The sequence below is a fragment of the Phalacrocorax carbo genome, chromosome 1 (genome assembly GCF_963921805.1).
Source record: "Phalacrocorax carbo chromosome 1, bPhaCar2.1, whole genome shotgun sequence".
NCBI classification, from domain to species: domain Eukaryota; kingdom Metazoa; phylum Chordata; class Aves; order Suliformes; family Phalacrocoracidae; genus Phalacrocorax; species Phalacrocorax carbo.
Genome location: NC_087513.1, coordinates 38,650,724 through 38,668,785, shown reverse-complemented (window position 1 = coordinate 38,668,785; position 18,062 = coordinate 38,650,724). Strand labels below are relative to the sequence as shown.

At 39.2% G+C, this 18,062-nt stretch overlaps 1 protein-coding gene across 17 annotated transcripts in view; it reads left to right on the top strand.

The window, feature by feature from the left end:
* GRIP1 (glutamate receptor interacting protein 1) overlaps positions 1 to 18,062 on the top strand; it is a 334,186-nt gene that overhangs the window by 294,058 nt on the left and 22,066 nt on the right. For 11 of the 17 annotated variants that reach the window (XM_064448992.1, XM_064448948.1, XM_064449022.1 and 8 more), the window contains 6 exons: positions 1,531 to 1,717; positions 2,515 to 2,660; positions 4,269 to 4,349; positions 11,781 to 11,850; positions 12,103 to 12,248; positions 17,616 to 17,793. In XM_064448992.1, coding sequence (XP_064305062.1) covers positions 1,531 to 1,717; positions 2,515 to 2,660; positions 4,269 to 4,349; positions 11,781 to 11,850; positions 12,103 to 12,248; positions 17,616 to 17,793 — 808 coding nt within the window. The remainder of the gene's footprint in view (positions 1 to 1,530; positions 1,718 to 2,514; positions 2,661 to 4,268; positions 4,350 to 11,780; positions 11,851 to 12,102; positions 12,249 to 17,615; positions 17,794 to 18,062) is intronic. The other 6 variants (XM_064449052.1, XM_064449048.1, XM_064448939.1 and 3 more) reach the window with 1 other exon arrangement.

Here is an 18,062-nt window from a genome sequence, read left to right as displayed (position 1 = left end):
GAGAGCTGGAGAAACCTATTTCTCACATGCAGTAAATGCTAAAGCTGGTGGCTGTTTCTAAGAACAGACTATTAGTATTTGCATTTGGGTATGAGCGTATCTTAGTGAGTGCAGATAAAAGAAACAGTGAGGAGGAAGCTATTGAGTAACTGAAATAATACACAATTCTTACAAAGAAAAATTAAAACAAGGTATGAGTGAGAATTCCCAGTAATTTAGAAAAGACGGTTTCAGAGTTGAAGGGGAGAAAACAGAAGCTCTTTAGGTTTTTGGCAAGTGGAACTTTTGTAACAGAACTGTCATTGCCAACTGTGCCACATTAATCAGATTTTATACTATTTCAGAGCAAAAGTCTAATGCTTGTAGCCCCAAAGTGCAGGAAGTACTTATACCACCTCTGACATCTTTGTACTGCTGTGCTAATATTATCTATACTGTAAAAACAAGAAATATTTTTTCCCATATCTGAGAAAAAAAAATCCAGTTAAACAATCCCTCAGATAAGCCATGAACGTGTGTCTAATTCTTAGTAGCTACTGCAGGCAGAAATGGGTCTTGAAGGAAATTAGAATTGGAGAGGTAATGGCGTAGATTTATAACACAAAAACATACAGAATCCTCAGCATTGGAGGATTATCATTACTGGACTGAATGGGAATTGAAAAACTCTAGCTTTCTGTGTATGACAGAATGAAAGGCAGTGGTTTTTCACTGAGTGAATTTGAACAATAATACAACAGACATTTAGGCAGAGATCAAAGAACCAAAGGTGCAGTCTCCTCCTTTCACAGGTAATTGCGTTGAATCTCAATGTTGGTTTTATCTTGATTTGTTCTGTAATGCAGCCTATTCAGAGCAAGAGTGAGAATAGAGAGAGGGAGTAAATCAGGAGTACAGAAGTAGCTGCCTGTGTTTCTCACAGAAGGGTCCCCCAGTTCCTTTGAGAGACCCCAAAGAACTTTTTTCCTCACGATCTCTTGACATACACCAGTTGCTAAAACAGTTTGTTCAGCTTACACTACCCAGTTAGCCTGACAAATTGCTGACATGTAGTAAACATGTACAGGAGGAAGACATCCTTATTTCTTGCAAGCAAGCCTGGGCCATGTACTTTCTTGCTAACAACAATGCACTGAGGTGTTCAAAAGAGCTCGTGGGGATCGGCCTGAATAACAGCTGGGCTTGTGCCTCCAATTCCCTTAGCTCCTGTGAAAATTCTGCTCATCCACACCTCAAACCTAATGTAAATGGAATTCAAGGATGTTCTGAGGTTTTTTGGGGTGGGGATGTCAAACACATTTATTTACTTAGTACAAGAGCTATCTTTTTGCACTCTAACATACAACCAGATGGTTTCTGTTCACTTATATGTCATAACTGTTTATACATAATTTATAAACTTTAGCTTAAATTGACTTTAAAAGAGATGTTTCATTGACTAGGTTTATTGTACAGATCAATTTTCTCAAAGAGCAATGAAATTTCTGCTGTGTATGAATGTCTTTCCTCCTGGTCTGCTCTGTTTTATAGTGTCTTTAGCCTCTAGCACTGTTGGTTTGGCTGGGCAGGTCGTCCACACAGAAACCACGGAAGTGGTGCTGACAGCTGACCCCATAGTAGGGTTTGGGATACAGCTCCAGGGTAGCGTGTTTGCTACTGAGACCTTGTCTTCTCCACCTCTCATTTCCTATATTGAGTCTGACAGTCCGGCGGAAAGGTGAGGTTCTTTCAGTTGACTGCTAAGTACGTTTTGGTAAAGCGTTCCCCGGGGTACTTGGGGCTTGTTGCTTTCAATTTATGATAAATTGCAGGGCCTTGCTCAGTGGAAGTGTGGCAAGTAATAAACTGTCTGTTCTGACGGTGATATTTCATACGCTTGATCAGCTCTAAGAAGAATGACAAGCACCAGAGTTTTTTATCATCCAGAGTCTTCCAGCAGGAGACTGGAAGGTATATTCATGCAAAAGAAAAAAAGAAAAAAAAATCAGAAACATTGCCGAAGTCAAAATTGTAATAATTCAGTGTGCCAGGGGGAGGCCATATCCAGCTCTGTTCAGTTTTGGTACAGAACCAGATCTGAGGGAATACCAGAGTTTTGACTTACTAATGATTTCGTTGCAGAATTTCAATTGCATTTTTATGCTTAGGTATATCTTTAATCACGGCATGAGAACAACAGTAGTTGCACAGGCAAGTACTAGCTGCCATCGCAGAGCCACAACACCTGTAGCCCAGGGTCAGAGGCAGAGGTGATGTCCGTGGGTGGGGTGGAGGCATGAAGCCTGTGCCCCTCTTCCTGGGTCCCAGCACCTAGAGAGCACAACCGACGCTGGGAGTGCTTGATAGTGTCTCGGTGTAAAGGGGCAGCAGCAGCTTCTGTCCCCCGCTGTGCCTGGGTGGACTGTTGAGCTGCTACACCATGCTTCTCCTTCAAGGTTAGGTTAAATGTGTTTGATATTGCTGGTTCTGGTAACATGCACATCTGATGATTGCTTTGTATCGTTGTGTACCAAGGTGCGGGGTGCTGCAAATAGGAGACAGAGTAGTGGCAATAAATGGTATCCCGACGGAAGACAGCACATTTGATGAGGCCAATCAACTGCTCAGAGACTCCTCTATCACCAACAAGGTCACTTTGGAAATAGAATTTGATGTTGCAGGTATGAATGTACTGTTATTCTGTCTTGCAAGAAAAGTGAAGGAGTAAAACCCAAGTACATTGCAACTGTTAGGCATCCAAGGTGGGGACTTTCTTCTCACATACACCATTCAGTTTTCAAGTGACCTATTTGAAACATGTCTTCTTTTACAGCTTTCTCATTTCACGTAGCCCTGCAGCATGCTTCAGAACACAAATAGAAATGACAAGTCCTGTAGTGAGATCTAGTGACAGTCCCTCCTCTGAGTTATTTCAGGACATTTTTCTGCCCTGACACAGAAATATTCTGCTGAGCTGAGACAAATCCTCTACAGGCCAGCTAATGAAATATTTTGCTAGACAGAAAAGTATTATAAAAGGGTGGATAAGCAGAAAACTCCAAAGAGTTTCACCTCTCAACCAGCAATCTAAATAAAATAGTAAGAATTGAATAAAAGCCAGAAAAATAATTGTTAATGTTGCCAGTGAGTGTTTATTACTCCTAATGGCTTTCCGTTCTTCTGTAATGCGTTTAAGTATACAGAACACACCTATAAAATCACAAATTGTGTAAATCAAACAAGTAAACATTATGTATGTGCACTACCCCACTATGTAAACAGTAAAAAACTTTAAGACCTCTGTGTTCATGTGACAGTAGCTCTTTTGAAGTCCTGACAATGTGAGATGTGCTGTATTTTGCATACTGTGATTATTGTTAATGGTATTATAAATCATGATGTCAAAAGCAGGCTAAAGGGTTCCTAGAGTGGTTCTGTATGATCTTTTGGTATGCACACATCTAGTATAATGTTTGAAAAAAGCCTAAGACAATATGTAAATTCATTTATATAGGAAATGAAATATTAAAAAAACAAGAAAACCAAATAACAAAAAAGTAATTTAAATACACCTGAGGTCACATGTGTTTCAGTCCCTGGACTTGTTCACGCTCCTCCCATTTGCTCCATGACAGCAGACTCATACTCATGGTTAGACTCCTCTGCCACGTGTATGTTTATATGTTTCCATAGCAGTAATTTCAAATGCTCCTTTGCAGGCCAAGGCTCAAACTTTTGCTAGCAGCAATGCCAAAAGTCAGGAGTCAAATACAGTGCTGTCTGTTCAAGTGGGGGTTTTTTGCCTCAGTCAGCTCCAGGTGCTTCTCCTTTAGTGATGTTTTGATTTCTTTTCTTCCCAGTAGATGTAAAATCCATGGCAGTTACCTTAGCGGACAGTTAAAAATGTGTTAAACCTACAACAACAAAGGCCTGAAATCCTTAAGCCTTGATCTCCTGTCCTTTTAATTAAAAGTTATCTGCCAGCACTAAAAGTTTCACTTGTGCTCACAGATCTTGCGTACAAGCTAAAAACCTGCAGTCTCAGCTGGCTGCTGGCCCATGCAATCTCCATAAATTCCATTAAACCTTAAAAAAAATTGAGTTACCATGAAATTACCAATAGAGGTATAAATCATATTTCATATGTCCTACTTCCTTTACTTCAGCACCCGTGTTTCATCCATGGCTTGTAATGCTGATGTGATTTCATCAACTTACATGTATAGTTCCATGCATTTGGGATAGCTGTGCCTTATAAATTATCTAACAATTAAAATATTTTCTTGTAGAATCAGTTATACCAAGCAGTGGAACATTTCATGTAAAACTACCAAAGAAGCATAATGTGGAACTCGGCATCACCATAAGTTGTAAGTTAAAATGCTTATTTTTAAGACCACATTTATTGGATAATCTGCAGATAATAGGTCCTGTAGCTCTAGGCTCATGTTTGTTTTGGTATAAACTTTTCTTTCCTTTTCCTAGAAAGGGATGATTAGCTGTGCTCAGTCTCTGATGAAATACCATTCTGTAACAGATTTATACTCCCCTCTAGTAGTTAAAGAAGCCAGAAGTTTGCCAGGTCTAAAGCTTGACTGATTCCTTCATGCATAGCACATATTTAACTCCCATTAAAATTATTTAAAAAAAAAAAAAAGACGATAGAATTAGGCCTATGCAAAAGTATTTCCATAGCTGGGAAGTTTACAGCGAAGTCTATCATGGTCTCTCACAGGCTCTTGAACAAAACCCGACTGAACTCAAGGGTTCATACGGGCATGAGGATCCACATACATGAAGTTATTGTTTGCTTCAGAACCCAGAGTCTGAAGATACATCCTCAATCTGTAAAACTAGTGCGAAGTCCTAAATGTGCAGGTCACATAGCAAAATCCCCTTCCACTAGGGATTTCAGAGGTTGCTTGAGAAGATAATAAGAAGGGCGTGCATTAGTCTGTTTCTCAAAAAGTATTTTTTACTGTTGTTTGAAATCAGTGTGTTTCTATACTTATTTTGGGAGCACTCAGTAGACGCTGGGTTATGACTGGATTTTGACCAGGTCAACTCCAGCATACCGAGTTCAGCCCTCGAAGGAAGAACAATCCATACCAAAGTTAATGGGCCTCAGTTCAATGTACTTAATGACAGTGCAGAATCTGGTCTCACCAGAATTAACATTCATTTACGGTTGTGGCCTTTCTTAGACTATTAGTCTTTCTTTGGAATTATTCATGTGTCTCGGGGGAAGATTGTGCTTTGACTTATATTCTCAAAGCTTTTACCAGCACAATGGAATAAAGTCAATCAAAAGTACAGCAGGGAACTCAGTGCTAAGAATTACATCCGTGGAACAAACGAGAGACACTGCAGGCCTGTTTGCTTGCGTTGCTCACTTGAATGAGTAATCGTTAAACTCTGTAAGATGTGATGTGATGCTTGAAGCTAAATCATAGGTCTACACGTATTTGTGCAAATGAAAATATTGAGTAATGAGAAAACCTGGAGAGAGGCTGTTCTATTTAAATTATTCCTAGGATTGGTAATGGTTTGTAGGATTATTGTAAGAATACGGTCTTCCTAGTAATTTTATTTGTGCTGCTTTTTGGAATTCAGACATCTTGTACTTTTTTTCTGTCTGTAGGAGTAAACTTTGAATGAAAAGTTAATGTTCTTGGAAAGCTAATATTCTTGGTATTTAGTATTTAGCACTCCTATTCCAAACTTTACATACCTTCCTGACGTGGAACTTAATTCCAGAAGTTATTGCTTTATAAAATTAGTGCTTTATATAATCAGAGTGACACCTGGTTGGTCTTAGCTCTGCTCCTCTGAGGGTACTGCAGGATCTTTAATATTTAAATTAATGATCTTTTATATATAATAATCCCACTTACTAATACTGTTTAATGCATATGAAATGTGTCTAGGATGAATTATTTATTTTATTGTAAAGGATTTTTACTAATAACTGCAAGTTTGTAAATTTCCATGGTAAAAGTCTTGAATGGCTGTGTTTCATGCTTGCTTTTCAGTGCTGTGCTCTGTCCTACCTAATTAACTCCTATATGAGGCAGTGTGATTTGAAGAATATAAGCATTTTATATTCATTTTGTAAAATTTTTGTCAGGGCACTTTAGCACATTAGCATGCCAGTTATTACTGATAATGTCAGAAAGCTTTATGATTTCTTTAAAAAAAAAATACTAAGAGAACCCCACTAAGGGGTGATAGAGGAGAATCACACTAAGGGGTGATAGAGGAGAATCACACTAAGGGGTCATAGAGGAGATGAGGTGTATTCACTTTTGGACTTGATCTGTTTAAGTTCAAGAGGCCTGTTTCATCCTCTCTCTTCTCAAGGTAGTGGAGTTAATGGTGAGTAAAAGCTGTCTCTATGAAAACATTACAGAGAAACACCTGTCTTACTTTCCATATCCCTGGTTTAGTTTGGGATTTGGATCAGAAAGTCAGGAAATGACCTGACCTGATAGACAAGACTGACAGTTTTTGTCAGAAGGGAAATGTAAGCCTGACCTCAGGTTGGCAGCTGAATATATTCCTATTTTTAAGTCCAAGAGTTCTTCTAAGTCAGCTGTTAGGAGGCGACACCCTGGAAGAGGAATTTATTTCTCTTCCTTTGTGTTGTTTTCCTTGGTAATAAACGCCAAGTGTGCCTGCGTGGAATTACAGCCAGGTACTTGAAGGCATATCTGAGGTGCCACACAACACTAAGGATGGTTAAACTAATTCATGGTCTTTGTAAAACATGCCATGTAATAGGGGAAGAGACTAAGCTTCTCTTAGTTTCAGATTTATTAATGCAAGAAAAAAAGCAAAATAAAAAGAATTCAAAGTCCTTTAGGTAGCAGAAACCCCTAGAAAGTAAGACAGAAGAAAGTCTCATGAGCATCATTGTTAATGTTAACCCAGGGCACTGAGTTTTGGATAGTACATGTCGATTACCTCGCAGTATATTGGCCTTACCCATTGCTGCCTTCACACACATAGTGGACTTCTATCATCCAATTATCCATCCCTTATCACTCAATATCTGTCTAATCTTCCCATTAATAGCCACTTACACTCAATAGAGACCCTATTTCAGTTTGCAAATATAAGTGACTATATATATCATGCTTAAGGTACCATCATTTTCTTACCCAGTTATGTGGTTGGAGCAATTAGAATGTCTCAGTTCATAAAATCACGCCATCCAAATAAAGCATGACACAGCAGTGTCCGTGTGTGTGTGATTATGCTTTTATAACAGAACCATTCCCTAGAAGAAGGATGGCTTTCAAGTAGATCTGGTAGCGTTCAAATCAGTTTCAATTTATTTGCCAGTTACATTGATTTTATACCATGTAATAGAATATAGATATTTTTTTTAAGATAAATTTTTGTGCCACTGGCTACTTTATCATAGACTAATATTTTCTAAATATGTTGAATGATGTCTGAGAAAATTACTTACTAGTTCAGTCTGGTAATTGTAGTTAACAGCTTTCTTTTTTCCCCCCCTTCTTTCTTAAGTAAGATTCTGATACCCTTACTGGTAATGAACTGCAGCACCTTGCTTTATAAGTAATCTCTCTGAAGTTAATGGGACTACACAAGGAACAAGATGCTGCAAAACTGGTAAAAATATCAGAATCTCACCCAAATTATCATCAGTTTTTCTAGCAGCTATACTCTAGTCTGATTTATTGCTCTTGTATTTCATCAAAAACAAGCTTTGTAAAGATCTACAGATATTTAGCACTGACTATGAGAATTTACCTTCTAAAGCATGTTTCTGTATATTTTGGGATTTCACCTAGCAAATTCAACTTCATTTTGCAATGTTACAAGTAATTATTTTCAAGACAGAGCCTGAAGAATTTGCAGGTTTCGCAGCTGCTCCACATGAACCAATACTTAAGGAACAAAGAGCTACGTCATCTAATTTTAAAAAAGGTTTTTCATCTATTTAATAATCACACTATTTTTAAAAAGTCTAGTAGCTGTTAACCAGCATTGTGGATAAGTGGACTGACTTTGTATACAAATATTTTTCTATCCCACAAGCATTTTCCTCTGCTCATTCAATTTGTTCAGAGTTTGATCAAACTCCAAAACTTGAAGCCAGACTGAGACTAGTAAGTTGTGGCTGGGTAGTAGGGGAGATGTCCACCCCAAAATCTGTTTAATATTGGGTTTGTTTAGTATCTGTATAACTTTATGCACTCTTCAGTCCACTTGTATTTCATCATACAGACTGTGTAAGGTCTCTACAAAAGCTCAACAGTAGGTAGACTAACAGATGGACCAGGGAGGAGAAAAGATGAGATCTTTGGTGGACAAGCAGAATGGGACAGGGAGAGAAAATGAGTGGAGAGCCATAACAGAGACAGCAGATGAGGGGAGAGGCTGAGGTATGATAAGGGGTAGGGAAACCTGGGACTTGAACAAGAAGGCTGGTCATGGGTGAGTGGTAAGGTTTTTTGTTTTTAATTCCTTCTTAAAACCAAAAATAATTCTGAAATGAAACATAAAAATGGGGACTTAAAGCTGTACAGTGTCACTTTGAACTTGGGTTAATTCATGAGGATATCTTTTTCAATTAAGTGATCAAATACTACTTTCTCACTGGGACTCTCGTTTCTCTGCTGTCTGGGGAGAGATGAAATAATGGTGTGTATCAAAGGGGATGGAGGCTGAATAATGAATGAGGCAGAAGATTGCAGGAAGAAAAAGGAGGTGATCTCATGGTCAAGATGGTTTAATACTACCCTGGAGAAATTAGGATTTTTTTTCCTTTTTTCTGCAATAGAGTTGTGCTGAGATGAGTCATTTCACGGGGCAGGGGGGAAGGAGAGCGAGAGAGAGATTTTCCACAGGTGACTGCTTGATTTTCTGTGGAAACTGTTTAGATCCTGGGTCATGCTTGCAGAAATGCTGAGCATCTGTTGCTGAAAATGCCAGTGGTTGTGCTTTGGGCATAGAAGCTGTTATATGCTACAAACTATTGTGAGAAATAAAGGCATGGATATCTCAAATTGCTCACTGAAAATTGTCATACTTTGACCTAAATGTTCCTGTTTCCTTTCCTCATCTGTAAAAGCAGGATAATAGTACTCAATCTTCTTGCTGGGGACAGCACCTGTTCGCTAGTGTTTGGGAGGCAATCTTAGGCGGTGGTGATGTGCAGTACAAAAGTTCAGGAGGAAATTAATGATTTTATCTCTGCAACACAACTTGAATAGTTTGTAGTAAGTATGTCATGAGCATTGAACAAAAATAAAACTAAGTGTGGTGTAGCTGCTTATTAAGGGTTTGTCAGCATGGGGGGATTCATTTCACACTGAGCTGTGTTTGCGGCCTTCAGAAAGGCTTTCATCCACCAGACACAATTAATAGCCCAGGATAAGTGACAAAATACTGCTGGCTCGCACTTACTCAGTTTGAAACTGTAATAACTGTGTGCAATATCGTACTCTTTGCATCCACATGTACTCTGTGGCTTCATACTTTGACCTGTGCTCTCTCCCCCATTTTGGATCCTTATCTCTTCTTTTTGGAACAGTAATGGACTATTTTCTTTAGTGCTCCTGATTTTTATAAAGCAGTTTCATAAAAACTATCTCAATACTCAAATCTCAAATTCCAGACGTTGTACAGTGGGTGCCATATAACCTTAGAGATTTATATGGCAACCCAGAGGGTAAAAATGTAGAATTACAAAAAAAAAAAAAAATCACCAAAGTGATACTTGAAAATTTTAACAAGATACTAATCGGTGAAACAAATCCAAAGAATTCAAGTAAATCATGGAACTCTCATGTAAGATATAGTTGGCCCATGACATGAAAGTATGAGAAACAAGCTATGAATATTGCACATCTTGCAAAAAGTTAATTGCTGTTCTCTAAATTGCAAAATTGACATTTCCTGAAAGCGTGCTGGTTTAGACAAGTTTGTAAAAATTCTTGAAAGTCCTTGTACGTCTGTCTTCTGGACTTTCAAGACACTGCATTTGAAATATGGCTATTTAGCTGTTCTTAAACAGTTCCTTTGGACATTCAAAGGCTTTCTCAGCCATGGCAGCCAGGGTTAACAAGATCTGTTAGAATATTGTGTTGGAAATGTCATTATTGATACACCTTGTGGTTGCTGTAGGTGAAGATCTGTCATTTTCCATCAAAGAGAAGAACTATGAGCTGCTAAAGTAACTGACATCAGGATTTTGTAGGTGATCCTCCAATATGGGTAGCTTTTGGGGTGACTGTCGGTTAAGCATTGGAGCCTAATGGCAAAGTACCTTCTGTGAACGAATGCAGAGGCCTCAGTACACAGAGCAGAAACGGCTTGGGGCAATTTGCCCTACATGTGCAAAAATCATGAGTGCTTTCAGGAGAACTGAGTGCTTTATACCACGTGGCAATGTTTTAATATTAACATACTCTATGTGAACAACAGTCCCAAAAGTCAGTCCGCATTCACCACATGGACTGCCTCCTGGCTGGAGCAGCTGTAGGTGGTATACTTCCCGATGGCAGAGAGCAGGTGCCACACTGTTGTCTAAAATTGTATCTTCCATCACCCTCAAGTTCTGAGCCCACTGCTTACCATATCACATCTTCACTGCAATCTTCTGTCAGCAAATGGGTGAACCCTCCAAAACAATACGTTCAGTGAAGCAGCTCCAAAAAACAGTCCTCTGGAAGCAGTCACTAATCATCATCTTCTTCCTCTGGGGTAGTTAACTGCTTCCTATGCAACCAAAAATCAAGCAAAATTCCTAAGCAAATTTCCCCTGGCCAAGGGAAACTTGTCAAATACTTTTTGCACAAATCAGTAAAGAATTGTGATGACTGACATTGTGTCCTTTTAACTATGATGGGCAGATGGAAAATTGAAAGTTATATCAGATACCTCCTAGAAGAGAAGTTAGGTGTGCAAGGAGGGGATGGCTGGGGGTTTTACTTATTTGGCCATTGCTGGAATTGCAGGGCTTCTAGTAGGTATCCTCAGTACAAAGTGGAGAAGAGTCCATAATGCTTAAGGCCCAGCAGCAGTATAGAGGAACAAGGTTCTCATTAAAAGGGTCACATGTTTACTTCAGAGGAAGCAGTGAGTCACAGTGAAGCAAGCATCCATGTAATGTAAGCTACCTCTATGCAGATGTAATAACTGTATATCAGCCCAATGGTACACATGGCCACTATCCACAGCATCTCATTTATTGTGAAGTAGATTCCTCTTCTCACCCAGGAAGCATTATCTTCATACCTCTGCCTTAAGCACTGAATGAGACAGGAATGGATATAACGTGAGTTAGCACACTCTAGGTATTTTGCCAGAGCAGCTCTTTTGGTCAGGAATATAATAAAACATGATTTATGACTGACAGAAATATTCTGGCAAAAGGTCAGCATCAGTAGTTGTGCTGAAAGGTTCTACTAACAGAAAGTCTTCCTTATGTGTTGTAGCTACACAGCATTTTATGATAGATCACAGAAGCTGTGCGGTAATATCTTCACAGGTTCAGTCCTGGCCTAACCCAGCATTCATACCAGGTTAAACTCCCTTTGCACCAGTCACCTTAATTCTGGCATTTTCTAGTTTTTGAGAAGTAGAGTACACAGTCATACTAATATGCTGCTGCTGTTTGTTTGTATTCATGTATATATAATTTAGGGAAAGGAGAGAAATATAATACAGGTAAACAATGTGTATGAAATAGTGATCTGTGAACAGAATTAGCCCATCTGCATCTCTAGAAGAAAAAACCAGATACTTGTATGTATTCTTTATTACAGCTCCATCCAGCAGAAAACCAGGGGACCCTCTGGTTATTTCTGATATCAAGAAAGGAAGTGTTGCTCACAGGTAAGACATTCAAGCTTCCAGTAAAAAACTGTTTCCATTGTGTAGCCAGCCCGACTCAAGTTAAACAGAGGGAACTTGTAAGAGACTTATGCTTTTCTTTTGTAAACAGCAGTTACAAATGGAATGTCCAGCATATTAGGAAATAATAGTTTTAAAGAATCCATCTCGTTTCTGTAATAATGTTCATACTTTCTAAGATACCTTGCTTTAATGTTACTAGACTTTCATGTAAGCTTGTTTACTTGTTCACAGAACTGGGACACTCGAACTGGGTGATAAGTTGCTTGCAATAGATAACATTCGTCTTGACAATTGCTCAATGGAAGATGCTGTTCAGATCCTTCAGCACTGCGAGGACCTTGTAAAGTTAAAGATCCGCAAAGATGAAGATAATTCCGGTATTAGCAATGAGCCTATTGCAGATTCTTGTGTATTTTCAGGATTATTAGAATATAGGGTTATATTTTTTGCATTTAAATTTTAGTGAAATGTTTTTTCTAAACATGGCTGGTTTATGTTAATGCTAATCAGAAAGTGTTATACTAAAAAGAATTTTAACAGTATATAAAGTTTTGAATTTTCTCAGTGGCTGTATTGCCTGCAGGAGCTGCACTGCAAAATGAGGTCTTCAGTTTTCTGGAAATGCCTTGATCTTTCTCTTATTAGCATATCGAGATTTTCTCTGCTGTTAAGATTGGAATCATGGTTAGCAAAGCACGGATCCATAGGCCTCAGTTCTCCAGCAGAGTGAATCGCATGCTTTATCCCATAAACATGAACTTGACTTGAGTATAACTGTTCACATGCTTAAAGGGAGGTAGTACTTTACACGCTGTGCTGGATGGCTGATGGAGGAGCCATGTCTGATCAGTCCAGTGGAAGTAATGGAGCTGCCTTCATTTTGCTCACCTATATCTATTAATATTCCTGCATTTTCCCCATTATGGATTCTGTAAGAGCAGAATTTCTACCTGGAGGTAATAAAGTGAGTTCTGTTATGCATTCTCCTGGCAAAGGAAGTTAGACTATTACGACTACCATTATTGCTCGGATTTATATTACAGTGTTACACAAAAGCATGAAATGTAGATTCACTTGTCTTAAGCTCTATACAATCTCACAGCAACAAGGCACAGCCTGCAGCACTTTATTATTTAAAATCAAGTGGAACTGTTGAAACGGTGTTTAGAATTGCACTAGAATGCTCTTCTCCTTTAATTGCTTTTGAAAGCAAACGGAAAGTACCTTCTCAGTATGATCAGTACAAAGCAAAGGTGAATGCATTTAGTACCTCATGCAAACTGGCTTTCAGAAGTGAATTTTGATCCAGCAAAGTGAATGGCCACTGCTCGGCAGGATATTGTGGTTAGGTCCCCACAGGTGGCAAGGTGGGATTTGCTACACATAGTTGGCCCATCTTGGACAGAGGCTGGCCAAACTGGCCATGGAATGTACATCCAAAGGGACACCTGACTGACAGTTGCTTTGCAAAATTTGAGCAAGCCAGCTATGTTATGGAGAGTAAACTGCAACTACATCTGGCGTAAGATTGACAGGAAAAATGCCTGTAGGAGGAAGTTTGAATTTTCTCCTGCACAAGAGAGGGTCTGACTTTCAAGTGTTCATGCCAGCTAGGATCCCTCCTTTACCTTCTTCCCCTCATTTGGAAGACTCCCTCTCATTAATAACCCTAAGGAAATTGCCAACAGACCATTGAAGAGGTGCATGAGTTAGTGCCATGTAGAAGTAGTAATAACTTCTCCTGTGCTTTTAAACACTTTTGGACTTGTCCTGTGTGTGTTTTGTCATCCCCCAGCTCTCCCTCACCTTGTGGACTTAATCTTTTTCTAGGACAGGTTCCATTTCCATTGAAGTTGATACACATTTTATGTTGCTGTCACTGAAATGTGGATTTCAGTCTCCACCCATGTAAAATAACATCTTTGCTGTTGTAGGTATTGCACACCATGTTAGCTGGTACAAATTTTAGTCTGAGTGGGATTCTTATTCCATGGTTTTCTTCTACACATTCACATTGCTTATTTTACAGCTACATGATATATCTATATCAAGATTCTCACACAACTACAGTGTCCTATCCAGACATGACTGGTGTAACTGAACAGATTAAAATGTAAATGGACAGCTACTCAGAGATGTTCAGAACAAAATTCTCTATGCAGTGGTTCTTGTAACAGTTGACTAAGTGTCAATGTGTCATTGAAAGTATTTATAGCAGATTTCAGGTACTTCAAAATCTAAAATGAATTAGTGTCTCCTGAAATGCTACAGAAAAAATATTTTTAAAAATAGTGGCAAAACAGTATCAAAGGTGTAGCAAAGTGTACCTCAATTAAAATAAATTTTTGTTTATTTGCCATTAGATTATTTGTGAAAGTCTGTTTTCTCACAAAGGGAAGAAATGTGCTTCTCAAACTCAACAGAAAAAAAAATCATTAACAAATTCCCCAAGATAAGAAAAGCCTGGGTCTAATAGATGAGTAGGCATGGAGCGCTCCAAAACAATTTCTAAATCCCAGAATGAAATTAAGATTTAAACTTCTTTTAATTTCTCATGGCATGCTTTTTTGAGGACGGGAAGGCGGGGAGCAGGGTTTCTTCCTCCTAGGTTCTCGTTTCCTCACTGTCTTCCAAACTCTTTATATTCATTTTTAAGTACTCCTAGCTCTTCCTTCTGCCTTCTGTTTTTGCTTGCTCTGCTCTCTCTCCAACTCATCCCTTCTCCAGACCGTTGTATGTGGCTCAGAGCTCTGCTCCTCAGAGCCAACTGTGCAGGTGAGGCCAGCAGCAGGGTAGTACATGTCACGTGCTCCCCTGGACTTCTTTGCCCTTTTGTCTGTCTTGATCAGATGTTACTCAGAAGAGCAAGAGACTGGTGGACGGAGCAGAGGCACTGCAGCGCAAAGGGTCTACTTTCATGAAATGTGGTTTCCAAGAACTGTCCACAGTTGCATCACAAGTAAAGAAAGAAGGAAAATCTCAAAAACATGAGACCCCAAAACATGGTAGTTTGGTTATATTTCCTCCCCAGATCAAGTATGTTTTCAGCTGTTTTCCTCTTTTCTTTTTTTCTCGCCAGCTTCCCAAACTGAGGACAATTTTATCTCCTGATGAACCTAATGGCTACCATCCTTTTTTGAATATCAGAGTTCCTTGCTTTCATGACAAAACTGGCCTTCATTATGAATTCAGACCACTTGCATGCCATGTTCTTGGATAGCTAGCATTTCTGCTGCCTGGAAAGAGCACTGAAGAGAACAGTGTAGCAATTTGACATTCGTTGCATTCTGCAATTAATTTTCTTAACTAGGACTAATCAGAAGACCGGTCTGCTTCCAACTCTCATGTGGCAGGGCTGCTGTGTGATTAATAATGTCTTATTCACATACTGTCGATAGCAGAGAAACTTCAGTATTGTGTCCACCCTTAGCAAATACTGGCTATTACATTTTCAGTTAGCTTGGTGGATTACTTTTCACCCTTCAATTGAAGTCTTGTATTATTTCAATGCCGCACCTGTGTAAACGTTATCAGTATTAGATCCCAGAGGATTTGTTGTTGTTCTATAAATGCTGTAGCAAGCAAGCAAGAGCTGCCACTCTTCTGCTGTGTGGTGGCAGCTTGCATGCTAGCCCACTGTATGCCGGCCAGAGCCTTCAAGTGGGGTCTTGGGAGTTGGGTGCTCTGGAAAGAGCATGTCAGATAAAGCGTGGCTGATGTGAACTGACCCAAAACACTGATGATAATGCCCCGAGTAGGACTACAAGGCCAACACTGGGCATGAAAATCCCAGTATTCTTTGCTGAATAAACACCACTAATTCTTCTCTCCTCTGATTCTATACGTGTACCATTTTGTTTATTTGGGTAGAAAGGGGAAATAGGAGGGATTTGGGGTGAGGGGAAGCTAAAGCCCTAAATTTTCTGAAACAAAGTAGTTCCAAAGATATTAGTGTTTCTCCAGCTCTGATTAAGTACCATGTTCAGCATTAGAAGAAAGCAACTCTCTGAACCTTTGCTAGCGACATATGTATCTTCTTTCCTTTTAAAGTTTTTCGTTCCACAGGAACAGAAATGGGAACATTTGAATTTTCTAACTTTTCTCAGGTTAGTTCTAGTAACATTTACGGAGCGTGTGTCCTAGACATATTCTACGCTTGCTGAGCCATTCAAAATGTCATTACCCACAGATCTAGGAAAAGTTGCCCGCCAGGCCAGATGTCCTGGCTGAATACCAATATCGTAAGATGGGCAAGGGAGCCTTTTTTATTTTGATCTGAGGAGAAATCTGACATTTTAAATTTTAAAATATCCCTTCACAACTCAAAGATGCTGCAGTTGATCACTCTCCTGCTGTGATATTTTTTTTACAATACATAAAGTGAATGCACTGTATAAATACAGGAGTCATTCTTGTTGCTGTACCACCTGTTGGGTATTGTTTAAGAAAAATACATTGTATTTAATCTTACCCAGTGATGAATTCTCCATTTCTGATGATTGTTTGATGAGATAAAATTTGGGGAAAAAGCAAATGACTTCATATAATATAATGAAATCAAATCTAATGGAGTTATTATTCAACTTGATAATTCAGAATTCAGAAGCTATTTTTGATTCTATTACGAAAGCTAAAAAATTGTCCATCAAAAACATGGGATGTATTTCAGGTTCTCTTAGTAAGACAGCTGCTCATCTTATCATGACTTTTGACTTTTCCCACAAATCTTTTAAGGAAATTTGGGTTTAAAACTTTTGAATTATCTGTGATTCTAAATACCTTCCATTCAGTTCAAGAAACAGATGAGTACCAGTATTACACAACAGTAGTAACTTGCCTTTTCTTTAGTAATGTGCCCTTGTGGCAGAGGTGGCCAACAGCCTCCTGGGCTGCATCAGGCAGAGCGTTGCCAGCACGTTGAGGGAGGTCCCCTCTGCTCAGTGCTGGTGAGAGACTTCTGGAGTGCTGGGTCCAGTCCTGGCTCCCCAGTGCGAGAGAGTCATGGACATAGTGGATCAGTCCAGCAAAGGGCCACAAAGATGCTTAAGGGACTGGAACATCTCTCATGTGAGGAAAGGCTGAGAGAGCTGGGACTCTTCAGCCTGGAGAAGAGAAGGCTCGGGGGGATCTCATCAATGCATATAAATAGCTGAAGGGAGACCATAAGGACAATGGAGCCAGGCTTTTTTCAGTGGTGCCCAGTGACAGGACTACAGGCAGTGGACACAAACAGAAAGACAGGAGCTTCCTCCTGAAGATCAGGAGACACTTTTTTACTGTGAGGGTGACTGAACACTAGCACAGGTTGCCCAGAAAGGTTGTGGAGTCTCCATCCTTGGAGATATTCAGTAAGCCGTCTGGAGACAGTCCTGAGCAACCTGCCCTAGGTAGCCCTGCTTGGACAGGGGGTCAGACTAGGTGACCTCCAGGGGTCCCTTCCAACCTCAACCATTCTGTGATTCTGTCGTAAAATAGCCTGAAGTCACATTTTAGCAGGAAAGAAGATATAAAGATTTTAAACAGAGTAAAATTTAATCTTAGAATGAGGGGCGTTTTTCTATTGACTTCAATGTAATCAGGTTTTGCAATAAAAGAAACTGCACAAGAGAGAATTCTCTTTTTTTCAAAATAATCCAGTAGAATGTGATTAAGAAGTATATCTGAAATGTAATCCTTTGAAAATGTTGTTTGATTACCAGTTACTAGACTGAATGTGCTATTTTTTTCATTCCTTCTTTCATAAGAAACCAATTGCATCCCCTTGGCATTTATTGCAGATGAACAGGAGAGCTCTGGAGCAATTATTTATACTGTTGAGCTCAAGCGCTATGGTGGGCCTCTTGGAATTACGATTTCTGGTACTGAAGAGCCCTTTGATCCCATCATCATTTCCAGCCTTACAAAAGGAGGATTAGCTGAAAGGTAAATTGGAAAGCAAATTATTTTTAAGCATTCTTTTTGTCAAGATGAAGATTTATTTTGTTTATCCAAACATGCTAATTTGCATGGTTTAGCCATTTATTTTTTTATAATTCTCCAAACCTGAGTTTATAATTTTTGCTGTCATTTTTTAAATAGTTGCCAAGTTCAGAAGCATGAGGCATATCCTAACAGGTTGTTCTTTCACATACTGTACAAGACAGAGCAGATGATTGTGGTCCTTATTATAAATCGCCTAGGAAGGACTAGCC